The 27,083-nt window shown below is 47.3% G+C and overlaps 1 protein-coding gene across 2 annotated transcripts; it reads left to right on the forward strand.

Moving 5' to 3' along the window:
- Nucleotides 1-3,733: 3,733 nt before the first annotated feature.
- Nucleotides 3,734-20,373, forward strand: LOC139050949 (uncharacterized). Of its 2 annotated transcripts, none has more exons than XM_070527841.1 (4): nucleotides 3,734-4,015; nucleotides 14,325-14,901; nucleotides 15,139-15,345; nucleotides 17,219-20,373. In XM_070527841.1, the coding sequence occupies exons 2-4, from the start codon at nucleotides 14,353-14,355 to the stop codon at nucleotides 18,017-18,019; spliced, it is 1,557 nt and encodes a 518-aa protein (XP_070383942.1). In that variant the 5' UTR covers nucleotides 3,734-4,015; nucleotides 14,325-14,352; the 3' UTR covers nucleotides 18,020-20,373. The 2 variants fall into 2 exon arrangements, with proteins under 2 accessions (XP_070383942.1, XP_070383941.1); XM_070527840.1 differs by lacking the exon at nucleotides 3,734-4,015 and adding an exon at nucleotides 7,783-8,126.
- The last annotated feature ends 6,710 nt before the right edge of the window (nucleotides 20,374-27,083 follow it).

The raw sequence follows: 27,083 nt of genomic DNA on the forward strand, positions 1-27,083 counted from the left end.
TAAGTGTACGGATCGAGAGCCCGGTCAGATAAGCCCCAACCGTTTCTCAGTTGTCCGTCACTGAAAGCAACCACACCATCTCCACCGGAACGAGTGCGAAAAGTGTCCCCGTTCCACGCGCATCGCGGCTCAAGTGCCCTCGACGCTGGGGGTGGAGGTCGGTATGAGCGCAAGGCGAGTATGTCCGCCTGTATGCGCTTTGCCTCCGAGGCCAGCTCATCCAAATCCCTGAACTTGCTGCCTCTTAGGTACGCTGCGAAGGTGGGATGAGCTTGTCGTGTGACTCTCTCCACCTTATCGCAGTTCGGAGCGGTAGGGTCAGCGGTACGATAAAGTTCGTCCATCGCCCTGACGTACTCGAGCAAGGATTTGTCCGGATGCTGAGTACGTAGCTCCAACTCGCGCCGCAGACGACGCTCGTAATCTGCGGGCAGGAATTCCTCGCGTAATCCCGCTCGGAACTCAGCCAGCGTGCTAGACCGGTAGCCAGTAAGCCGGAACCAGTGGGCAGCGTGATCAGTTAACGACACTGGTACGACGCGTTCCAGCATCTCGTCATCGGACAGCCCCGTTGCGCGCTGGTAAGTCAGCACGCGATCGAGGTATTCGTTGACGCTAACTGAATCATGATACCCGCTGTAGGTGGGTAAGTCCACCCTCACTCTCGGTCTAGCAGCGGCGGCAGATGTCAGCAGAGTGTTCTGCACGGCACCTGTCAACCTCTCAATCAAGCGCATCGCGTCCTGCAACAGCGCCTGTTGAGGATCGCTCTGGCCAGTAATGCCTGGCACAGGAGCAGAACGCGTCGAGCAAGTATGCCGCAGTGGCTCCATGCTCTCCGCAAACACTGGCGAAGGGTTCGGCGTAATGTGCCTCACGCCTTCAAGGGTACGAGGCTCGCTCTGGCCAGTAATGCCTGGCACAGGAGCAGAACGCGTCGAGCAAGTATGCCGCAGTGGCTCCATGCTCTCCGCAAACACTGGCGAAGGGTTCGGCGTAATGTGCCTCACGCCTTCAAGGGTACATCCTGCCGGAGAGAGCGCCTCGTGTGTAGCGCTACCCTCTTCGAAGCTTATCAAATTCCCAGGGCTAATGTTCGCCGCAGGGCATGACTGAGCGGTAGCAGTTACCGCCGCTTCGAATTGTTGCCTGTTGGTAGCAACCTGCGACAGCGTATACAACGGCTGTAAATCAGCCCCGTATGCTGCCATGGTTCGTTCGTGTCGTGGCAATCACTTACACAAACAGACTCAACCTGTCACACCTCTGGCCCCACGTTGGGCGCCAAATATAGGGGTATTACTCAGGCTCGCGCGTGCGCACCTGACCCTTCTCTGGATCGCACAGCGCCGGCGGAGCGGCAGTCGCTCCCTAGCACTTTCGCAGCAGCCCTAGCAGTCAGAGCTGTGACCCCTAACCCGCGGTTCGCAGTGAGTTGCGACCACGGCGGGTTCAGGCCAGTGGGGACAGGGTGAGTCTCGACCTAAGGTGTTTATTCACCTTAGAGTACAGAGATTCCAACAGACAACAACAGCCACAACACACACAAATACAACACAAAACACAACCGCAGCGGCGGAGCATTCCGCACGTCTGGGGTGAAACACAAACCGCACAATGTGGGAACCACAAAAGAGGCTGATAAGAGTTCAGCTCACCCAAAAGTGGATCCGCGCTCGGGCCCTGGCGCGGTGAGTCGCACACAAAGGCCGGGCGCAACACAGGGGGACGGCGTGCGGCGGTCTCAGCGGCTGATTTGAGATGCGGCCTTTCGCTAGCTCTTCCGCCGTGAGACAAACGGGCCTCGGGGGAATAGCGCTTCTCCCGAGCGGCGGAGAGAGACTCCCCGGTTCCAAGAAAGGGAAAGGAGGGAACGGGGTGCCTTGGCTGCAGCGTCGCGGCCAGGCGCGAAGAGCAGCGGGAGTGGCGAAGGTGCCCTCTCCACGCTACCCTCCGCGAGCGAGCACGTGATTATCGCGTGATAACCGCGTGGCCGCTCCGGAGATATCGGGATGCGCGTGCGATCCCCACAACCTCGATACACGTGCTGATAGAGCGTTACGCAGAATATGTGCATTTTGCTGGCCTCGGCACCGTGCGCCTGCCAGCCGACGCTTCATCCTGGAAGATGTGAAAGAAGCAGCTGCTTTGACTTAAGGAAGGAATCCTCCCTACGGCAGGCGTATCTTATTTGTGCGCGCGAGAAGCACAGGGAAGTGAAGATTAGCGGATGCGCTGCAAGAGTGAACAATATAAGGCTCCGCAGAACGTACGCCTGCGAACACATCAAACGGCTGTTCCATGGTCGCACGACTGGCCGGTTCTCCGCGCGTACTGTTCTGCAACGTGCGCCGGCTGTCGCAAAACTTTGGTTGCGTGATGCTTCACTTACCGTGGTAAGAATTAATGCACCTAAGGCCGCAGTCAATGAATGTAAACGCGGAGTCAGAAATGACATTCTGCCTCCTCGCCGGCGCACTGTCGGCCACCCGTACTTTGTTGAATAAAGCACGACGATTCCTCAAGGGAGAATGTGTTTGTGCTCATAAACTCCAAATGGATCGCAAATGGGTCCCTGTGTCGTACGTGTCTCCAGTGCGTTCTTGCAGTGCAGTGAGAATGCGTACATTTTTTTCGTATAGCCAGACGTCTAGCTCGCAAGACCGTCTAAGAGCCCAGGGAAGTCCAAGCAGAGAAAAGCAAGTATAAGGCAGCGATAAAGGTGACCTTTCTTTAATATCGCGCAAGAACTGGGCAGCGGCCGGTACCCGCGGTTTATGAGAATAGCTCATTTGGCTGGCCTGATAAAGCATGTTTATTTTCATAAAAGCCAGTAAAAGCAGCCGATTCGACCCACGGCCCAATTTTCAAAGTTCATTATGAACTTCTTTCAATATGTCTTCGGCAACGGTAATGCATTGAGACATCGCGATTACATGATTGCTGCGGAACGCGCGCGTCCGAGCAGCCCGGTTGTGCGCCGCGCGGCGTGGTTTCGCGAAAAAGGTAAAAAAGAGAGGGGAGCTGGCCCGAGAGGCGGCGCAACGCCATGAGCAACGCCAACTTCCGGCTTCACTTTAGCTTCACAACACGGAGAAAGGAAACTAAGGAGAGGCCCTGACGTCACTCTTTGTGAAGCAAAAGTGAAGCCGGAAGTTGGCGTTGCTCATGGCGATGCTCCGCCTTTTGTGCCACCCTCCTCTCTTGTTTACATCTTTCGCGAAACCACGCCGCGCTGCGCGTGGTCTCGCGCGCGGAGCGCGCGCCGTCGCGCAACATCCGGCAGAGCACGGGTGCAGGTAACACAGCGCAACAAGACACGGTGACTAACGCAAACCCGCCCACACAGCGCCTTTGCCACGGCACGAAACCTACCAGAGCAACACGTGTGAGCGCTCAAAATTAGAACAACGCCGCCATTGTGGCCCAAAAAGCGTGACCATGCAGCAAAAAAAAATAAAAAGCAAAAAAAAATTAGAACCTATACGTCATTTCTGCCACACTTTTCTCCTAGCGCGCGGAGGGGGTAGGGCCTCTCCTTAGTTTCCTTCCTCCGTGCTTCACAATAAGTAATGTCAGGGTCTCTTCTGAGTTTCCTTCCTCCATGGCCACGTCCAATCGCAGCGCTCCTTTCTTCGGTTTTGTTCTTTGCCGCCGGATGGCAGCACATGCCTGATTGTAAAGTTGAAGTAATGCTTACTGTCTTCTCCACGTGCCGCCACCTTATACTTTCGCATTCGGCGTCGCTTGCTGCTGTTGGCTGCGGGTCATTTTGGAGAGGTGATTAATCTCGACTGCGAAACGCATAACGTTTAGTCGTCGACGGCGCTGTCAGGCGGCCAGCGCTGGACTGTTCCAACTTATCGTCGTCCTCACTGCTGTGAGCAACAAGCAACACGCATAAGCACGCGGAAGTTCAGCTGCCTGTCGTGCACCTTCAGTGCTACGGACTATCGAACAGCCTCAGGTAGCGGACTGTGCTTTTGTGCCCCTCTGAAGCGACTGTTCGGAAACGGTAGGTAACCGCTCCTATTTGATAACGAAGCTGTTAATGCGACTAGAAGCTGTCGCAAACGTGAAATGCCAGTTTTCACGGTTTTTTGAAGAAAGAAAAAAATATTGGCCTTATTCCTTAGATCAGCTGGACAACACCGGTAAGGAGAACTATGGCATTTACACGTTTGTGACTGACTACTGATTCGAACTCTGCATGCGGCGCCACTTTTAGACCGGCTGTGTTTCGTATGGTCCCTGAATGCGTTGATGAGTGTATTGCGGAGGATACAACGTGATTTCCGCAAGAAACAAGCTAACTTTAAGTGAATCGTTAGATCTCTCTGTCTCTCCATATATATATATATATATATATATATATATATATATATATATATATATATATATATATATATATATATATATATATATATATATATTGTTCACCTAATTATAGGGTCTGCCTGATTCACGCAGTGCAGAACAATTCCGTGTGCTTCGAATGATGCTTCTACAGTTATCAGTCGCGCCGCCTGACGTATCCGCTTCTCTGCTGTGCTGACGCGGGTGTTTTTCTAGCCTTCCGCGGTGGGCGCAGTACGTCTAGAACCGCAGCATCCTGCGCTCTATGCGGTTATACGCCACTAGCGCCCTCGCATCGCTACGCAACTTCTGAAATAACAATACAATTCGGTTTTGGCACTTGGTGGAGCAGTAAACGAGGGATACAAAAGAACTGTGATTGTTCCGCAAATAGATATTTGTCTGTAATTCTTCAGAGCTAATTCAAGAAACGCTACTAGAAATGTTTATTTTGCACTTTCGCTTGGTTACTTGTTATTTGCGGTGTGATTTCTGTGCTCACGAGCAGCGTTTTCCGAGCAAGAGCGCTGAAGAGAGTGGCCCACTAGAACGCGCTGGAGAGGACAAACCACTATACCGTTGCAATCCTCCTCTACACTATATGTATCGTGATTTCGCAAATATTCGCATAAAGCAGTGCAAGTTATGCTGTGCTATATAGGTACTATATAGGTTATAAGTTATGGTATAGTGGGATACAACTTAAATAAACAGCTGTTGGCATCCAAAGCACACGGACCTCGCAAGGTTGTGTTGCTCCGCCAGCCAATCACGTAAGCAAACAAAATCGTCGTCATGCGACCATTTCATGATGGCGTCGTTCTTGATGCCTCCGGAGCGCGTCTGCTGTTCTTGAAGAGTCCTTTCATCGGCGGAAGGGATGAGCTGTGCCACAGACGTGGACAAAGTGTGTGGAGTCTGAGCATTTCACTCTTCCAATGTCTGCGGTACAGTTCATTTCACTGTTGACACCGTTTTACTCATGAAACTTCATTGCAAACAGAAGTAAAACTTGACAGGAAATAGTTCCAGCGAAGCAAGCGTTTTATTTCAGTTCAATAAAGATTTAGGCGTCCACCGTTCCACTATGTTACACGAGTGAAATCGGTATAAAATTACGCGCTTGTAATTTCATTTTTGTAGTCACCGCCTTGTTTAGGGAGCAGGGAAGGTACGAACTATTTTCACCCTCGCGGAGAAACTGTGGCTGGCAGTTATAAAGGCGTGGGCGGCGCTTCCCTGGAGACTTCAGTTGTGTCCTACTATACAGGGTGTTTCAGGGAACACTTTCAAAAATCTTTAAATGTTGCCTATTGCAGATATCATAATTTTTGTTCATGAGCTGGTCTACTCGAAACGAAGGACAATACCTGCACAAAATACCGAGATGCAAAATGGAATAATTAATAATAATTCACTAATCAAGTTATAATTTGTAAATTTCAATATGGGCCATAATGTAAATAGTTAAAACCCTGAAGTACGCAAGACGGATTCACTTGGAACGAATTTTCAAGAGGACACCAGTTTCGAGATTTAAATTCCCGAACTTTGCGCAGAAATGCATTGGAATTTGTTAACAAAACGTCGCTTCATGCACTGAAGCACAAAGTAACTGGAACGCCAATGCATTTCTCCGCAAAGTTCGGGAACTTATATCTCGAAATTGGTGTCGTCCTGAGAATTCGTTCCAACTCGATCCGCCATTGCGAAGTCCACTGCTAGAATTTGCAACTTGCAATATGGGTCGTAAGATAAATAGCTAAAACAAAATTAGTGAATTTTTGATAATATGTCAATTTTGCTTTTTCATTTTCTGAACAAGTAGTGTCCGCCGCTTCGAGTAAACCGGCTCATAACCTAGAATTGAGCTATCTGGCACAGGCACCCTTTACAAAATTTGAAAGTGTTCGCTGAAACACCCTGTATATGCTCTTGCGTGCGAGCCTTCCGCCCGCATTCGCTTTGTATTTTTCTCGCCCTTGGCCGATTTTGTGACAGAGCCCATTTTATTGCAATTTTAGGTTGTTGCTTTTTCGGTGACCGCCATACGACGTGCAGTGCATATTGCTTGCACAGCCGTAGACATACTGATATGATAGAATGCTAACTCCGCTAGCTGAGCTCACATCCGCGCACACATCAACCGTGAAATATCGGCGCTCTGTAACCAGCGTTTCAATGAAAAGACTAAGAACAATTGTACCTCAACCCGCCATGGTTGCTCAATGGCTATGGTGTTAGGCTGCTGAGCACGAGGACGCGGGATCGAATCCCGGCCACGGCGGCCGCATTTCGATGGGGGCGATAAACACCCGTGTACTTAGATTTAGGTGCACGTTAAAGAACCCCAGGTGGTCGAAATTTCCGGAGTCCTCCACTACGGCGTGCCTCATAATCAGAAAGTGGTTTTGGCACGTAAAACCCCATAATTTATTAATTGTACCTAGTTGGTGCAGTTCTCGCTGAAGGGCTGTGTTACCAAACAAATCAGAGCCATTCCACTCTGTGAAGGTCCATGAGCAGCGGATCTGTACAGCGCACGACACAGAGGTGACACAGAATTTTGAACAAAGGTACGAACATTTATTGCCCTGATCTGTGGTCATAGTGACGATTAGGTACGCGCGCACATTCTCGCGTCACCTCACTTATGAAATGTGCCCGTCAATTAAGATAATGATTGGCTCGTACCCCCGTAAACGCGCCCTCACCATTACGACGACAAAAGAGAAGTGAAATTATACGCTGGAATGATGAGCGGCAAGCAACAACAACGGAGCAAGCTGTGGAATAAGACGATACTAGAGCCTTTGCTGATGATGATAGTCTTTTGCACGGTGGCGCCAGCGGTGAAAGAAGACAACGGCGATAAACACGCGCAGTTTTAACAGTCTATCTTTGTAAAAGTTGTACAGAACATTTTTAAAAAAAAAAAACATCTGTTCTTACCCTTGTCCCTGGAACCTCGTCAGGTGGGACAAGGGCAGTTCAAGTGTGCGTTTCGGGTCCCCGAACCCACAGCGGCATGTGCCATTCAGCTGGGACTCTTTCTGCACTATCACCGTGATCGGTCCACATGATGATAGTTTTTGTCTACGCACATCACGAAACGCTGGAAACTAGCCCAAGACAGCTCCGCTGTGAGGCATCCTTGACGTGATCTGTCATGATTGCCTGGAACGCCGTTGGGATACCGTCGCTGAACCGGTCTCATAGCAGTGATAAGTCAGCGTGAACGGCGCATGCCAAACAGAAATGAATGAAAGAATCGTTAAAAAATGCGGCCCCATGGACAGCACAGCTGGAAGTTGCGGTTCTCCGTGATAACCCTGAAAAGGCAGCAACGGATCAAGATAAAGCAAGCCCTGTAAATAAACTGCGCTCCTCGCGCAATCAAGCTAGCGATTAACAGTGGTATGGACGCTTCGCATGGGTAAAGCGGATTCACTAAGCCAGGGAGACCGTGAAAGAACGCAGGAGTGGCAACCCTCGTAGTTTCTTATCGGAGACGAAGCCAGAGCTTGCCCATAATTCGCCTCTGAAACAGGGCCGCGACAGATCAGTTCCGCTCACAGCTCAGTTGATTTTCGTCAGACATTATAAAAGCTAATCCATTTGTAAAGGAAAAGCTTGTAGCTAGCTACTTACTAGAATACTCATTTTGGCGGCGTATGGATGTCACGTTTTATGGTAAAATTTCACAAGACGTTTCAGCTTCCTGCGCAACCAAGTCGCGAAAAGAATGACTTCGACCTTCGAACAATTTGGTGAGTGGGGGGGGGGAAGGGGGGGTTACTCCGGCAGTGTTGCCGCGTGGCGCGCCCGAGTGCTGCCGCGCAGCCCTTATTTTGAAAGCAAACTGCGATAAGTGTACAGTATAGGTGCTCCGAGGGCTCAGAGCTTCATGTTCGGTGTGTTCTCGCCGCATTGTTCGCCTTAAAGCGGGGGCAGCACAAAGGTCAATTCGCTCGCTGCTGCTGCCGGTCTTGCTCGTGCCAGCGTTTTTACAGCAAACGGTCGGTGGTCGTCGAGTGACATGTACTTATGTTAGCCTGTGCGCGTGCCACAGCATGCTTATTAATTTAGATAGTAAGCTAGTGTTTACGAATTTCTACGACTGATAAAACTGCTATCCTTACTTCGTATAGCTGTCTAATAATTTGCTATCGCAATCGATACTTTGGCTTTCGGGCGAAACTGCGACATTTCTTATTCGTGGTTATTTTTTTAAATATACATACCGAACATCACCGCGACCAGTGGTGCAAGGGGCACTTATCGGCCCACGTTTTTAAGCAGCACTATCTCTTGGATCGGCCCACGAAAGAGGCCTGAAACGTACCCGATGCAGAAAAGTGGTGGTAACTCGCTAAGACTTCGTCTTTAAAGAGGGTAAGTAGTTGCACTTTATTGTTAGTCACATCGTGATAGTTTGATCGCTCCTCTAGTGAGTCGACTGCGCCGTCTATCATTCGGTGGTGGCGCTAGATCAATGACAGGCGTTACATGACCCCCAGTGTGAAACTTCGTCACAGTGTTTTCGGCGTCTCGCTTGCTGGGCCCAGCTGTTCAGGAAAGAATTTAGTTCAGTGGAGAAATATGTGTATGCGGAAACAGCACTGAAGCAAGTCTTCGTAACCCTAAATAAAAAACTCAGTGTCCTTCCACTCTGTGAAAAAGGATGACCAGCGACGCTGTGTACGTGGGCCCCTTTATGGCGAACTTCACCTTCGCCGCGCTTCGACCCGGCATTGCACTATTTTCGGGATCCGCCCATGTATTAAGAGTGGTTAACGCCTCTTCACATCCGCTGCTGTATAAGCCCCGCATCGCAGTATCTTTGCATCGGCTCACGTATGGGGAGGACTTAACGCCTGCTTCACTTCCGTCGCTGGTCGGCCCGATATTGCACTAACTTCGAGATCAGCCCATGTATGGGGAGTGCTTTACGCCTGCGTCACGTCCACCGCCGGTCGGCCCGGCATTTCAATATCATCGGGATCGGCCTATGTAAAGGGAGTGCTTAAAGCCTGCTTCACTTCCGCCGTGGGTCGGCCCGGTATTGTACTAACTTGGAGATCAGCCCACGTATGGGGAGTGCTTTACACCTGCGTCAGGTCCGCCGCCGGTCGGCCCGGCATTGCACTATCTTGGGCATCGGCCCGCTGAGTTTTTTGTCTGCATGTGCACAAGGACGCGATCCTGGGGCAACTATCTCTTAACAGCTTGGTGGAAAATTGTCGTGGCTGAACGCGGGTACAAACCAAGTTTCTCGAGCTATAGCACGGTTTCGCTTGCTTTGGATAAGGACACAGACGCTGCTTGGCGCCGTCAGCAACTACCGCATCGACAATTCCACCACAAGACAACACACAGACGCTTCTCGGCGCGGCAGCAGCAGCGTGCGAATTGACCTTCATGCTGCGTCTCGCTTCAGCGCGAACTAAGCGTCGAAAGCGCAGCGCGTACGAAGCTACCAGCACTCGGTGCACTTTATCCACATCACAAATCGCTTTCAAGATGTGGGCTCCCACGCAGCGCACGCAATATTCTAAGACTAGTACAGCGCAACATAGAAAGGAAGAAACAAGCCGAGCCGGCCAGATAAAGGAACAGAGCGCTGACTTTCATCTGGTGCCGCCGGTATAGTGGCAGGCTAAGTCCCAGTACGACCTCGGCTGATCTTGCAGGTCAGAGTAACGGAACCAGACGTTTTCTTGGCTTGTACCTGAAGTAGTAGAGCTGTATCCCACTAAAAAGATGCTTCTAGTGATCCTATGCACGGGACTTGAACATGTGCTATAAACTTCCCCGCTATCCTCAGGCATATATGTGCCTATTGTGTCGCATAAATTATATTCTAAAAAGTTTTTGTTCCTTCACCCCATAAGGTGGTGAACGCACTTTTGCATTTCGTACGCACGAAGGTCTTTTTTAAACGACACCTACACTTCCATGCTTTATCTAGCGTGTGGGTGTCGAAAATATTGCGCCTCCCTTCCTAGTGTGGATGTCAAACGAGATGTTTTTGTTCTAGCTAACGTCGTTACCTTTCCTATGTCATTAGTTTTGCGCTGTATGTACGCATAAACCTACCTTCTTAGCACTTTCAGTACTTGTATTTATGTATTTTTTACATATTCTAGTGCCCTATAAAATGCTTCAGCGAGAGTTAACATTGAACGCGCACCCACTTATAAGCATACTGTAATCTACAGCAACACTTAGTAGATTGTCGTTGCAAGATGTCTGCCGTATGGAATCCGAAGGCGCGGCGGCGGAGAATACTAGAAGGTGCCCTGACATGATCACGTGGTCGGCCGACTTTCTACGTTTCAAGCAAGCCACAAGGCGGCGAAAGCGGCAAGCTGTACGCAACAAGGTCCCTGAGTTTCTTTGATGGTTGATCGATTGGTCGAAATGTCCAAAACTGAAAAGGAGTGCACGAATGCCGCTTAGCAACCCAATTGTGGCGGAGCAGTTCCTAAACAACAGTCTTGACTTAGTAACGCTTTTTTTCGTGTAAAAGAGAAGTCGCTGCTAGCTCGATGACTTGGCAGAGGCTGCTCACAATTTCTTAGAGGCTCAAAGAAGACCCAACTTGTTACACAACCGTGACAAAATGAAGAGCAGTTGTTCTACGGAAAAAAAGCGGAAATCCATCCGCCAGGGATGGAACGCGGTCTTTCTCTTTGACAAGCTGGGTCACAAAGTATTGTATTGCCAGGCTAAACCAAGACAACGATACTGTGGATATCGCCATAAGTCGGGGCATGACGTAAAAGCCTGCACGAAGAAAAACGGCCCAGCAAAGAAAGTGTCTTGCCAGGTGTTCCCCAATACAGTGTGCTAGTACAAGTCATATACACAAGAACACATTGCCAGCGTGGTGAAAACTCACCCAAAGGCATGGACATGAAAGATTTCAGTGTCACAGGGCATGATCTGGCCAGACTGCCTTGGTCTTACCAGACGCGGGAAGCTGGCAGCGCGCCACTCCCTCGTACCCAATGAAGCAATTACAGGTACAACGGCTGCCCGGTTCTTGGCCGTTCATAGTAGCCTCACTTTTCCTGGCGCAGAAATCGAAATTTCTTCACCTCATATTTCGGGTACCTCGACTGTAAAATCCATGGCTCCTCTGCTTCATGGCATCGTCGTCAGAAATGTACTGGGATCGCGTGAAGCTCGTGACCGAGACAAAACAAGGAAAGAGAGGCTACAGAGTGGAAGTCTGCCCCAAACTGTCCGACCTACGAAGAAGGCACTAAGGGAGAATACGATTCTCCGACTGCTTACTGGTTGGCATCAAGAGTCCATAACAGTTGAAACCATCCACTGGCATTTTAAACGCTTAAGAGGTGACTGGAAAACGTCTTACGGAGTGCAGCACAAGAACAAATAAAGACCTTAGAGACTTGCAAGAAGAAAAAAAGATCAAGTGTTCCTGCAATAATTCTATCCATTTATACTATTATTATTATGAATTTCCATTATTATTAAACCATTATCATAAATCTATTCGTTTATACTAGTAAAGGGAGTCTTGTACCACCATTACCGCCTACCCCCAGGCAGAAAGGTCTGACATGTGCTGGTGCCTCAAATATTACGGGGCCAAGTGCTCTCTTCGGCACATGGAAGTAGGATGTCGGGGCAGCAAGGACTAAATACAGTGATCGACTGCGTTGTGTAGTACTATTGGCAGGGAGTCCAGAAAGAAGAGAGATGGTACATGCGCTCTTGTGATACATTCCAAATGATGTATCATAAGAGTAAGGTTAGCGAGGCACTTCCTGAACGTATGCCTTTAATCCACAGTGCATTCGCACTAGTGGCGGTGGACGTCGATCCCTTAAAGCCCGTTTCACGTAAGGGTAGCCGGTACATACTAACCTGTGTTGATTTCGCCACAAGACACCAGGACACGGTGGCCCTGCCAGCGATGGATTCGGCTACGGTGTCTGAAAAACTTATCGCAATGTCTTGCCGCGTTGGGCGTCCACACGAGATCATTTTCGATTAAGCCTCTTGCATCGGACCCAATCAGAGAAGTGAATTGCTTGCTGGCTATCAAACATATCAGACCGACGCCTCACGATCCCACCTGTAATTGGCTGGATGAACAATTTAATGGCACATTCAAGCAGATGCTGTGCAAGCTCTACTAAGAGTCCCGCCTTTCTGGCCGTGAGTTTACGCACACTTAGCACCGAACCCCTCTGAGCCGGCCTTGTCAAGGCTCAGCTACTTAACATTCTCTACTACATATGGCGGTAGTTGTCTGACTGGTCGACGAGTCCGGCACTTCCAGCGTGCCGGGCAGCGACCGGTGAAGTCGAATGCGCTAAAATTCTACCCTGCGCTTTGAACGTCACCCGTAGCAGCGCGGTGATCTGCTGTTGCCGCAGCGCTAGCGGACAAGTGGGACAAGTGCGCGCCGAGTGAGTGCTTCTTTGTTTGTCGAAGGCGCAAACGCAAGACGCTTGCTTCTGTGAACCCGAGCAGCTTCTGGTCAGACAAGCTAGCGCGCGATGCAACCTGTTCCAGCTGCTCCGGTGGGCGTTAGGACATGTTCAATACATTCCCGCGCCAGCCACACTCGACTGCAGAGGGTTCAAGTTTAGCCGATTTAGCGTAGCTGCACCACACGTGGATCGCCTCTTCGTTAAGCCGGACTATACTGCTCTTTTAGCTGGGCCACCCCAATGCGCTTTTCTTCGAGTGGAGGCAGAATGCATCGAGGCCCTCCTGTTGAACGGAGACGACCAGGTAGGAAAACCGGTTGGATTCGGGGAATACTTCGCATTAAAAGAAGACCGCGGGCGCCCAACGGTGTTGTCACAGCGCACGAAGCATCTCAGCTCTGTGGCTAGCAGATGTGCGTTACCTGTTCGCTAATACGCCCTCTGTTCGCTCTCGAGGAGGCCTTGCGAAAGCACACAGCAAGGGCGCTGGTTCTCCACATTCTTCACGTTACGTCACTTCCGCCGGGCGATAATGGCGGCATTTTTTTCTTTCAGTTATGAAAAACATGGATTCGATTGTGGCGAGGTCTTTGTGACGCATTAAACATACACTTGAAGCGTAAGAAGTTGCACAGAGGCTACTGCGTGTCTAAATTACCTGAAAAAGGGTTTTTTTACATGGCCCAAAATTTCGTTGCAGTAGGCCTTTAACATTACGATTGCGGCAGAACCCGGTCGTTGCTGCTGTCCTTGCTACAGCAAACTGTTGCGGTCGCTGACCAATAGCCTAGCTTTTGACGTTGATTGATGGCATTCTGGTACAGCTACGCCTTAAGGGGCGATCAAGGCACAACTCTGGGTCCAATGTTCAAGTCACGTTTTAAACGTCTCCAACACTTGCTCGCTTTGCCTAGTGTCTGTGCGTTTCTTATTCACTTCTCTGTCCCTTTCTGTTTATTGTTTAGCCCTCCCTCAGGATAGGCTAGCAAACTGGATGCACTTCATCCTGTTATTTGCCCCCCTTTCCCATATCATTATATTCTCTATCACTGCTCTATTTACCTTCTTCAGCCCCACTTGCTTCCTTTCTCATTGTTGTAATCTCAGGGACTGTGCGCAACGCCTGGGCTTACGCATGAAGAAGGCTTTATTGTCAGTAACGGTTACAAAGGGAAAGTGTCTGAACATAAGTTGGCTGCCTTATATATGTCGGCAGTAGTCACGATAAAGGTGACCTCAAATCGCGTTACACACACGCGCGCTGATTGCACACACACCACACTGCTCACACACGCGTTCACGCACGCGCACTGACACAGCATTCACCGTTTAGGTTACTTCTACATACATCGGCGCCACAGAACGCACTACAATGAGAGTTCTTATCCAGCTCTCGCTAATACAATAGTCCAACAGTCTCCGCCAAGGATTAGCGGTATGTTGTAAAAGGTCTGCAACGCGAACTATAGCAGATTGCCCTCTTTTTTTTCCTTCCAGGCATTGCCGACTGCGTATACGTCGTAAAATGGAGCTGGTCACAGAGTTCGGAGATCCCCATGACCTGACGCTCGCCGAAGATCACATCGTCCTCAAACTGGACACTGCATGGGCGCGGAACGTGGTTCTTCCAGAAGGTCTCTCGATTGCCGACGAGGACGGCCTCCTCCTAGTCGCGAACCAGAGATCTCTGGTTTCGGCATGGAAGACAGCCTTACTACGTGGGGTGACGATCTCGAAGGCCTTGTTCTGCGGATGCGGATCCTTTGACTCCTCGGACGGCTACGGCCGGGCCGCCGGCACGCTGCTCCGACAAACCCAGGAGCTGTGCATCATACACAACAAGGACAAAGTGTACAATCTTATTCGCATGTTCCCGAACGTCGAGATCCTTGCTCTACCGCACGATCTTTGCACACATGCCTTGGAATCGGACGAGCCCTGCAGGGACCGCTCTGCACCGCTGGTCGAACGGAGCAAACTGAAGGAATTGGTGGGCAGCGTTGGCAACTTCCGCGATGGTTGCATTGATCTGAGTCTCGAGACTACGCTGGCGATAATGCGCACTTGTCCTGACGTAAGTAACGCGATCGTACCGTCAGTTTATGAACAATCCGCAGGTTTATTACATGTTCACAAATGCAACTCGGTGATTACGCGTAGTGAGGGAATTGGGCAAATTGCAAGTACAGCGGAGGTTCATAGCGGGCATTTTGAAAGCATCCGATAGAGCCTTTCCTTGCTGCAAGCGTTTCAAATATGCTGTTGATGCTCATAATGTCTAATGTCTCTGTCTTATCACGCTGTCCTTTAGGTACGTCGCATCGACTCCGTCTGGGTCGTGAACTGCTTCAAGGAGCTGCGTGGCTTGCCCGCTTCGGTGGGATGTCCGAGAACGGAGAGTTTCATTCACCTCTGCCTTGCATTTAATAACGTAACGCCGAGGCGAGGGCTACTGAGCGCATCGGTAGACGATGGCGTCCCGCTTGCTACGAAGTTTCCATCTATTAAAAAGTTGCAGGTAAGAGCTCATTAAGGGCAAAACACAGAATGCACATAGAACAACTCAACAAACGAGGACTGCGTACTTAATCTGTCCCACCTGTGCGCTGCTTGTCCGCAGCATCAATAAAATAAAGATATCAGTGCCAATATTATTATCAGTGCATCACATACTACGCACAGGACAGAGGCGACCTTCAAAGACTGTCATACGTGACACGTTGCCAAGCCACATTCCGTGTATACTTGATTCAGTGCAACTAGAGGGCAGTATATGTTTCTTCAACATAGTGAAGAGAACAACAAAGTGAATAAAAAGTTACAAACGGGACATTATGCATTTTGTAATAATGCATTGCAACAACAAGCTTGAGCACATCGGTGTGGGGCAGACATTAAGCTGGTGACATCAGTCGCCAATTATCTCATGTGCGTTTACTGAAATGTAGGGGTGCTCGTCTTTAAACCGGCAGCAAAATGCATGCCGAAACCGCACTTCAATAAAAAGCGTAGACACGGGCGTTTGTAATGTTAAATTCGAGAAAGACATGCGAAATATTATGGTAGACTCGATAATAACTGAAAACCGATAGACATCACGAATAAAATTTGCAAGCGAAGAGCCGCGCGTCAGGTTGCCAACTCTCGAGCGGAGAAACTCTGGAAGGGGTGAAAGAGGGTAGTGACTGGTGATGAGCGCCCTATCTCTACCAAGAGCCGTGTGATGAAGTTGCACAAATATTTTTAGTGCTGACGTGTTGCTATTTACAACAAACAAGGTCAATAGATAAAACGGCTACTTGTAAATAGAGGCATGGTTGAAAGTTACGGCCTATAACAGCAGGAGAACCACGACAAATACAGATCCGTTCCTACATTTACGACAATGCAGAAGAAGCCAAAAGCGAAAAATGTCCAATCAAGCAGCCTGGCATAATTAAGTGCAAATCTGGTGTATTTATTATCGTGCAGAAAAAGCGAACCAAAGTCGGGACATTTTGCCGTCCCCGACTCGGGAGTGTCCAGCTGAATTCGGGTAACTTTGGGAGACCGACGTGTGTGGCGAGGTCGTCGCATTGGTACGGCCCAAGCCGACGCTCCGGGCGCTAAGTTACCCCGGCCGGTCTTCCCGCAGTGCACCTACAACACTTGCGCGTGTACTTCCACTCATTTATCCGCTAAACCTGGGCATGCTCGCACCTTTCCCTTCACCGGGTGATTGGGGAAGGATGTACTGCGGCGCAATCTTTTCACAGAGGTTCCTTCCTGTTCTCTGTACTTTTTATGCGAAGCATATTACGAGAGCGCAACCCAGCTCCTCAGGCGCGGCGGTGTCGCCATGAAATCACGTGACACCGTGACGTCACGACAGAGGAGAAGTGGCTTTGGCTCAACTCTTGCAAGACGGGCTGGGTGGGAATCGAACCAGGGTCTCCGGAGTGTGGGACGGAGACGCTACCACTGAGCCACGAGTACGATGCTTCAAAGCGGTACAAAAGCGCCTCTAGTGAATGCGGTGTTGCCTTAGAAACGAGCTGTTTCTAAGGCGTGCGTCTCTTGCTCAGGCGCACATTTCGTTGCCGCGCCGAACGCTGCTTTGCGCGACGCTGACCGCGTCCAATGCAGGGCGCGTAGTCGCTGCCCTGTAGCCCATTGTCTTACGCCCCTTGGCGGGTCGACGGGAACGCTGTCGCGTTCCACTCTTGAAGGCGAAGTAATGCATGAGTTGTTTCTTCGTCTAGCCGAACCAAATATAGCCAAGCAACAGCAGTTCACCAGGCTAAACAGTGGTTCAACAACTAAAATAAAGGCTAGTATGCTTCGCATCCTGGGCTTAACCTTACCTAAGCCACAGCCATTTTTTTTAGCAATAACGACCGTAAACTTTGCAGGTTGGTGCCGCCTCGATGAAAATGTTCGCCAAGGTCTCGGCGTTCCGTAACCTCCGCAGCCTCGGGGTGCAACTCTTCCCAGATGTTGGCTTCCGCGAGGTGGATCGGGAACTAAGGAAGCTGCTTCCAACGTTACCGAGTCTCGAAGAGCTGTTCCTAGATAACTGCGGTGGCCTGATGTTCTCCACAATCGCGAGACTGTGCCCGAAGCTCAAGAGCCTGTGCGTCCGAAATGGCGTTGGGTCACTTGATGACATCCCTGTAAACGGCGACGCGTTCCCTTATCTGGAGAAACTCGATATCACAATGAATGTCTTGGAGGACGTTTTTGACTCGCTCTTGTGGGCCACGCACGACACGCTTCGCAGCGCGCGCTTTGGCGGCGACGACGTCTGCATTGGGTTCTTGAAGCGTTGCCTCCAGCACGGTGGACATCGACCATTTGGTCGGCTCGAACACCTAATTTTGGACACGGAAAAGTCGCTATGCGTACTGCAACTTCAGCCTCGGGATTTACACGACGCACTGAAGGCCTTGCCCGCTCTTCGACACCTGCAGACGAACAGCTACGACCTGCGACTGTTCTTCGAGAACTACTGCATTTCTCGTGGTCGACTGTCGTTGTCCTGGTTACAATGCGTGCACTGTGCGGTGCACAATCCAGATGTTGATGGGTTTGAGGAATTCATTGCTTCCTTATATAACCGTCTGCTTCAGCCAGTGAGAGATGCAGACTTGCATGGTCTGCCGCCTCTGCTGTTGAATCCTTTCGTAAACGTTGATTGGACGTCGATGGGCTGATGTCATGGCTCGCAGCACTTCTGATTTGTCCCTAACGCAGTGGGAAACTTTAATAGCTTCTCAATATTTACGTCTATTGGACGTTCGCATTTGTCTGGCCAGACCGGCGTAAGAATATCTCTTAAGCGTAAGAATATCTCTTAAGTGTTACTGTATGCACAAGTGACAAGTAACACTGCCACTTGTGCCAGCGACGTCCTGTGGATTTAATACCTTACGTAATTCGTATGCTGGAGTGATGTTGGCAACTCAAAGTTGGTTTTCACAAAGAATTAAGTAGTAAAATATGAATGTTACGGCCTCTAAAAGAATATGGGATGAAGCTTTGTGTGCTGGGCAGGGGAAGCCATGTTTTTATGGCTGATAATGAACGACACTGTGCTCTACGTTATGGAGGTACAGCGTCTTTTGATTTTATGTAACCGCCGCCAGAAGGTGTCAATTCCTGTATGTTACAGTTCTAACTGCTACTCTTTGTGCGATGCAAGTTTTGATCTGGGATCCAGCGAGCAGGCTGATTGGAGTACAGAGAAGTGCAGGAAAATTTAGCTGCGCCAACTCAGAGTGGAAGTATTTAATCGAATGTATGGTTTTGGAACAACTACAGACCAATTACTAAGCTACCAGTTTTTCGAAACTATTTCGACGAGTCTTCAATGAAAAGCCAACGCACTATATTGAAAAAACCGCATTCCATGGCAATCTGGCTTCCATCTGGAAAAAAAAATGTGTACAGCCAGCTTTAATTCACCCAAATGTTGAGATTGTTCAAGAAAATGCTAGATTTCCTATTGTGGGTCTACTTTTAGGCCTCAGAAAACTGTGTGGCACTGCGAAATGATATCGTAATAAAGAAATTTAAACACAATGGCAGTCGGGGTATAGCTTTCACGTAGTTAAATCGCACGTAACGAACCGCGATTTCCATGCATATATAGAAACACTGCCTCATTCAATAAAATGAAAGGGCTTTATAGAGTGGCACATGCCTCATATTAAGACTGACCCTCTGTGACGCTTACATAAGTAGCATGGCAAGATTATAAGATTCACAAGAGTTAATTATGCACGCCTACAAAATGAGTGCATTTTTTACAGAATCATAAAAAAAGGCTCGAGGAACCGGCGAACGAACTCGTGAGAAGCGGTTGGATTGGTTACAGGCGAATCATTTAAGATTGTACGCTAACAAAACCAGATATCTAACCGTGAAGCCAGAAAGCAAAAGTTTTTAGGATCACATTAAAATATATTTCGAATGCACTCTGCTAGAGCAACTTGTGGAAGAAAGATTTATCGGGCATGATTTACTGGGAACCTAACCTTCCCCTTGGAGCCATATCAGCAGTCTAAAATCATAGTTTTCCCAAGTCGCTGGTGTCATGTATGAATACACAACTTCCTCCTCGTGTGGCTTAAATAAGTTTTATACTTGCTTTTCATTATAAGTATGGTTATTGCACAGTAATGTGAGGGACCACTTCTGCAACTAATTAGAGAAACTTGAAACTTCTGCAAAAAAATAATCCCGAAAATTTGTGTAAACTTCAAAGGAGGCAGTAGGCCCTTTTAAGCACTCAACTACTGTTGACGAAATACAAAATTTTTGTCAGACCAACTATATTGCTTCAGACTTCCTTAATGTGTTAATAGAAGCAAGTGCGAAATAAGTACTCGCGTACAACGCCCTATACATTCCGTTGCCCAACGCTGAAAGTGCCTATTGCCCGACTAAATTACTGTGGACAAAGGTTTTACAACCGAGCAGCATGAATTTTATGTAGATGGAACTTTGATGGTTACTTCAGAAAGTCTTTCCTGCAGTTGAAAAGAATCTACAGACATTCTCTTATCATAAGTGGCTTTGCTTGCTCATTTACATGCTCTTGATAAAGCGCGAATATCAATGTTAGTGTAGTAGCGCAGCATTGTAGGACTCTTGAATCCTGTATTTTGCTTCCACCATGCTTTGTGACTATGTACGCTACCAGTTATTGTATTTTGTTTGCTTTTGTACAACTGGTTGTGGTCATGTACAAATTATCACTTTGTTGCCGTTGCTAAATTTTATTTGCAATCATTTGCTGTTTGCTTATAGCGTAGAAGGCCTGCCTTTCATATATAGCTACCTTTTCATGTTAGTATGAAGGTATATTTCCTTTGCGTATGTAGACTGTTTCTGTGCTCTTTTTCATTTATATTTGTGTGTTTGTAACTGCTCTGGAATTTGTAAAGGGGGACGAGGCCCTGTCAGCCTGTGTGCGCCTTTAGCCTCGGCCGCCACTGAGCCACTGTCTGAGAACCAAATAAACGCAAAATAAAACTAAAACAAATTTTCATGATTGTTCGCTTGACTTTTATGCCATGTTTTCCTATCTCCTAATATACCTAGAAATGTGCATTTTTGTGTTGTCCCTCTCCGGGCAAAGCGTCAGCTGGAGAACGAAGAACACCGTGATAAGCTTCAGTGCCCACAACTACGTACATTCCTTTCAGCCTTTAACTGTACGCTTCCTATCAGTAATCCTTGACTACGTGAGTATCGAATTATGTAGCTCAACTGTGCTGCGCAGCAATGGGTTAGATGAATGCGCACGTCGATGAGCGCAACGTGTTTACTTAAGGCTGTTTCAAATAGTAGGGCTATTTGTTTTCATAATTTCATCAACCTAATCACTCCGTTGAGTCAGCCACGGACGCAGGCAAGTGGCCCTTGCAGAATATCCTTGAAACTGGCCTGCATGCTGCCATGTGATTTGATTCGGACAATTTACCGCGTGGAAACCACGCCGAATCAAAAGAAAAAAGGCAAGCGTATAGAAAAGAATTGTAATCGTATATATCACTTTTAAGGTTACGTTAGGCATAGAATGCTATTGCGAATGCTGGGAAATATAGGCTGGTTTGAGCAGAGATGCATGCGCAAACTGGATATGACATAACAATCAGTACACCTGAAATTTTTATTTCAGAAGTTATTTCTGTAGCTGCGCAAATATGACGATCCTGTATGAGCCTTACAGGCTTACAAAATTGGCAAATAACAAGTAATTCAACTAACGTATCTAGTTTTGTGTCTTAGTTTTGCAGTTACGGCAGTTAAAAGCTGCAAAAAACTATTGGGCAAGCTGGATTGGGCCCGTTGCCACAGTGTAGGTGCTTCTTAGGGTGAATGTAGGTGCTGCTCTGGGCGAATGGGCACTAGGGTACAAAAATGGGCATAACCAAATACATGAGTAATAAATAGTTACATTGTTACCTTAGGCGATATTGTGGGCGCTGAGGCAATATTCTATATTTTGGCAATTGTGTTTTGCTTTTTGTACTGTGGTTGGGGACTGGATTTATCACAGTCCTTCCTCCGGCCCCGATTTCGTACGTCCGTTGCATGAGTAGCCAGAACATGGTGCGTCGGGGTCTAGATTATTAATAGCTAGAGATATTACGTTCCTGAAGTGAACTTGCAGACATTTGGGTATGCGTAGTGCACGGGCGTGATTATTTACATTTGTTTTAGCGTTCGACCTTATCCAGATATTAACTGAGCCCAGCGTGTACAAGTATGCAGCTGTTCCAGCTAGGTTTAGTTTTTCCTCACTTCACGAATGAGGGGACTAAAATTAACTTACTAGATGACATTTCTCATCAAGACTTTTGCAATGTAAGATTTCATGACATCGTGGCGCTGTAACTGCTTCTCAACCAGCCATCGAGTATTCTTACTATAGTAAAGCTAATGACACCAGCACACTCGAACATTTATTCCATGAATTTCTGCCGTTCTCCAAATCTTTATGTATCAGCTGCATGGATATCGATACCCTGTGGCTCAGGTTCATACGTGTTATACCTCAGTGTGTAACCAATGACACTAGAACCCACTAGAAAGAACCTGGAGGACGCTTAAGCTTTGCCTTTAAGTGTGGAACGTGATAGCGTTCCTTAGTACCATGTCTCTAACACACTTCATTAAGTTAAAGGCAATAAACCACTCACTGTGTCGCCCTAGTATCCACACCTAGCGTCCGTGTCCCTAAGACACACTTCAAATGGCAGCTAAAGAAGGCGTCTGTGTTTTTGGTTTCCGCATACCAGAATTGTTCTCTCGTATGTTCAAGTTACAATCCGATGCTATCATCTCTGTCCAATCTGTGTCAGTCGGACTTTACCATTTGTCTGAAGCACCATGCATGGGATGCTTGCTATGTGCTCGAAATTTAAACATTGTGACTCATGCAGTTGTTATCAGACGCATGCATAATTCTCGAAGGCTTGTATAAGTAATTTGTCGCAAGGACAACTAATTAAAGTCCTGTAATCAAAATTTCAGCGCACGTCACCCATAATACGGCGCCCATTTCCTGCAAATATATAACTGTAACCACCTGGGGTTCTTTCACGGCAGTGGGACGAGAATGGAAGCACGCACTTCAAATGCTGCCTGCGTATCCCCCCTTGCATACCTTCATCCTCTCTGCGTATAATATTGGTCAGTTAATCTCGTTCTTTCAGGACACCGTGAAAATTTCCATGCAACGATATCGAACTTTTTTAATCGCACTAGCAACTTCGCTGTAAGAAAACCTTGGAGGACGCTTCATCTTCGCCTTTAAGAATGGAACGCAATAGCATTTAAAGATTCCTGACTGCTTCTGACGCTTCCGAACAACTGTAGCTTACGTAAACGTAATGTTTAAAGGGAAACCGTAGAGAAAGAAATTCAACAAGAAGGGACACTCGGTAAAAACTGGCAACAGGAAACACGTCAAGCCTATAGCGTCAACTCCATCCGTTATTTGACGCGAGCATCAGAAACAAAGAATGTGAAATGAGCTTGCAGATAACGTTTTATTTATTTTTTTTGTTCTTTCCCACTAAAACTAAAAAAAATTTTTTGCGCTGAAATGAATTCATACTTTGCGACTTTTCTTGCGTTGCCTAGCAACAAGCTAGCGGCACGCCAGACGCAAGGTCGATTCAAATAGGTCGTGAAGCTTCGGGCGAAAAGCGGTCCAGTACAGATTGTCAGCGACATCAGCATGGGGGGTTATGGGAGCAGCGATCGAAGCGCGACTATGTTTGGAGGGAACAAACATTGAGAAAGAAAAACGCGTTTTTTAATTCAAACGAGACACATGATTCATTCAACGAAAATAAAACTCCTAGTCAATTTTATATATTCGTGATGAGTTAAGAAAATACGTTTAATTTTATTATTATTAATAAATGCATTTCTTTTCAGCGCCCATCGCTACAGGGGGCGTTGACGCCAATATCACTCGCAGTGCAATGCACGTCTTGAAATGGGCAGAAAGGCACACTCGTATCACCTGTTGAAGTACGCCCCCCTCACAATTTGTGCTTTTTTGCTTGTCGAAGTTTGTCTGAATTTGGTGGCGCGGGTAGCTTCATTGCTTCCTAATCGGTTCAGTCAAAAGTAGTGAGTTGCGACCACCAGATAATTGTGTAGTTGTTTTCGTGCGACTGCGCTGGCCGACAGACCTGGCATCCGGCAATAGGATCAGCATTCTACACCTAAAGCCTGTTTCACATGATGCGACTGCAACGACGAAAATCGGTGCTGTCGCACGCGTCGCAATGCGATTTTTAGAGGGCTCATTTCACATGATTGCGATTTTAACAATGCGACTGGTGCGACGCCCAGGGTTGCTTAGTGCCAGGTTTCGTGGCACACGCTGCATAATTCATTTATTGTAGTGAATAAAACGTTTACACTATAATATTATTGACTTCTTTTGATTATAAGCAAATAATATGTACGTTTACTCATTTAAAAACGTTAGTTAAGATTTGTCTTGGGGTGCGCGACGGCGGTTTCTGTAGTTCAGTGCGACATCGCGCACGTAAACAGCTGTTCGTAGGTGGTTCAGCGGTGTGTGTTGCCTTATCTACCTTCTATGACCGTTTTGTTCTGTCTGTGCTACAACAATCTGCAAGATGACCTATCGACAAGTTCATATAGCTACCCTCACCGTATATGCAGTATTCGGAATTCGGCTGCCACGAAGTTGTCGTGTCAGCCCAACAAGATCCTCGCGCTACCCGTGCTCGGCGTCAGCGTCTAGAGAAATGATGCGTGTATATTGCCTGTCATTGCGCATATGTGGTGCCTGCTCCTAGCCATATTCTTACGCCAAACGCAACAAGAAGCACCAACCCGAACGCCCGCGTGTGCCCCTGAACGAAGCCTCAAACGATCTGTGTGATTACGACGTGGAATGAAAATTGTGTTGTGAAATTTAACCTTAGCGCTAGCCTGGTTCGTCCATCGCCATGCTTGCGCTGCGAATATATATATATGGGAGCCCCCTCTCAATATTTCTAAAGGCGCAAAAGCCGACGCATCAAATGTTTCGAGCAGTTACCGTCACTTTTGTAGAAACCTGTACGTTGTAACATAGCATTCTAAAAGACACGCTTCTCGTCCACTTTGTTGTCCCGTGTCTCGCGCTGGTAGTATACTCGGAACTTCTAACAAGAAGACCATATCAATACGCGCTATTCATAATGCAGGATCGTAGGCCCACGGCAGGCGCACTTGCCGTAGAATTTTTCAGCTTTCTGCTCAGCCTCGCACGCCTCTCACGGTTAGCCTGTTTTGTGGAAATAAATATTATTATATTATTAATGTTATTAGATATTATAGTTTCTTCACTGTAATTTATAGCAATCGTCCAGATTTCTTAAGCTAGTCATGCATTTAACCTTTATTAGATCAACATTGTTACGACATGCTTATGGGAGTCATTTCAAACTAGATTGCTCAGCCAGAGAAAGTACAAATGCAAGCCTCAATGTTTATTCCAATTTGGTATTCCTATACATTATATTGTCAGAATTTTATGCCTGCTTGCATTTCCTGCAATTCAATGTTCAGAGCTGGAAAAACTGATTCCTTTTCTTGCTGTCGAATGGCTGCTTCAATGTCGATAGCAAGCTATAATTATTCATTTCGAAAGTGTTAAGCAATGACTATATGTCTAAGCTTATCAGTGCGTTTTTGTTCCACGAACACATTTAAGTTTTCTCTCTCCCTCTCATTGACAGCCATGGAATGAAACCGTTCACTTTCATATGTATCAGAATGCAAACATTCTGAAATTTGTCCTGAACATTTGTCTGCGTCCTATAGTGTGCATGTTTGTATTAAGTTCTGGAATTACAATCGCAGTGATCTACACATATTGTTATATTGCAAGAAACAAATTTATTTCACTTTGTTTTCAAATCTACAATGTGGCCATGCAGTAACGACTGCATTAATAAGCAAAAAAGAAAACTGCAGATTCAGTGTACGTGTTGGAATCTATGCGAAGTGAAGTTTTTGTCAAGTGGTCAATTAAATGCTGTTAAAGTAACTGCGATATATACCATTTGTCTTATTTTCAACAATCCAACTTGTCATCTTTTGCAAGGTTTGCTTATGCACCGCATAGGTCACAACCTTAATGTCATGTAATCTTTATGCATTACACTGTTCACAAACCATACCGAAACGCAAACGGCAGTTAATGTAGATGCACGCTGCGAGACATCAACACAGTGACGTTTGTTGAGCAAGGAATGGTGCGAGGTGTATGCAGATGAATGAATGACGTGCTTATGTACTTATTTATTTATATACCTCGCAGGCTGCAAGGTTGGAGTATTATGCAAGGGGGAATAAAAAAGTTGTTACAAAAGGAAGAAGGGAACAACATTAAGAAAAAAAACAGCAAAAAAAGCAGTACCACTACATTGCACCAACTAGCCCAACGTGTTTTACTGGCACATTATACAACACTTAACAAACAATAACAGAAAAAGTTACTGCCCATGCACCCTGTACAGACGGTAAACCAGCGAAGCTGAAATGTGCAGCCCCGGTTTTTATCACTGGGTTAATTCCAATGGCTTATTAAAGTCTTTCTATATTATTGGTTATGTCTGTGTTTCTTAATAAGGTTATGCACATGTTTGGCTTGGGTTTATCACATTGTTTATTTGGAATGCCGCACATTGCACTTTGCAAGATCACCATCTTCGAAAGTGCAATGAGCAGCGGTTCATTGTGTTACTCCAGGTGGTCCGTCGAAGTCTTTCTGAATTATGTTACGCATTTGTGTTTTGTAATGCGTTAATCATAATGTTTATGACTCAGTTATGCACTGTAGTTACCAAGTGACACACCGGGGCTGCACATTTCATTTAATTAAATACAGGGACACATTTTTGAACCTATAGGGTAGTCTGAGAGAGACTTCTGCACGCGCGCTCTGCTGCTAGAGAGAAATGACGTCACTATCGGTGTAGCCATTGGCCCGCCACACCTTTGCTGCAAGATAATTATGACATCATGATCTTGTCTTAACCCCGTCCCACTCTGTGTCCCTTCCTTGGAATAATGCGTAGATAAATGTTTATGTGTTAAATGCATAAGCAATTTCTATGTCTACCCAACAAGAAATGTCTCCGTCCCTCATGTAAGACGAACAATGGCTCACAACCCCCGAAACAATGGCTCATACCCCTACGCTAGGGTTCTTGTGATCGGACCATGAGTGTTTCGCCCAGGCATATACAGCTTCACTCTAAAAAGAATGAACACCTTTCTGCTAGATACCAAGATAATCTCATGAGGTGTTCTAACAAATGAAAGTTTATTGACCATGCCGAGTAAATGCTGGTCGACAAGCAATAAATCGAATTTACACAAAAAGCAGAAGCAAGATCTGATGCGTGTCCATACAGATCCCAACAGGAAACGCATCCATCTCTGAAAGTGTAACAGCGGCCATGCTGACACAAGATTCTCCCAGTGTATTTGCATCTACAGCATCCATAATTTCTCTAGGCAGCCGATCTCCACAGAATGCTAGCTTCTTCCTCTACAATGCACTCTCCACATCTGAGCGTGCATCGTAGAGGAAGAAGCTAGCATTCTGTGCAGATCGGCTGCCTAGAGAAATTACGGAAGCTGTAGATCTAAAAATGCTGGGTTAATCTTGACATCACGGCCCCCGCTAAAAATGGATGCATTTCCCGTCAGGAAATGCACATGAAT

Source organism: Dermacentor albipictus, chromosome 10 (assembly GCF_038994185.2).
Source record: "Dermacentor albipictus isolate Rhodes 1998 colony chromosome 10, USDA_Dalb.pri_finalv2, whole genome shotgun sequence".
Taxonomy (NCBI): domain Eukaryota; kingdom Metazoa; phylum Arthropoda; class Arachnida; order Ixodida; family Ixodidae; genus Dermacentor; species Dermacentor albipictus.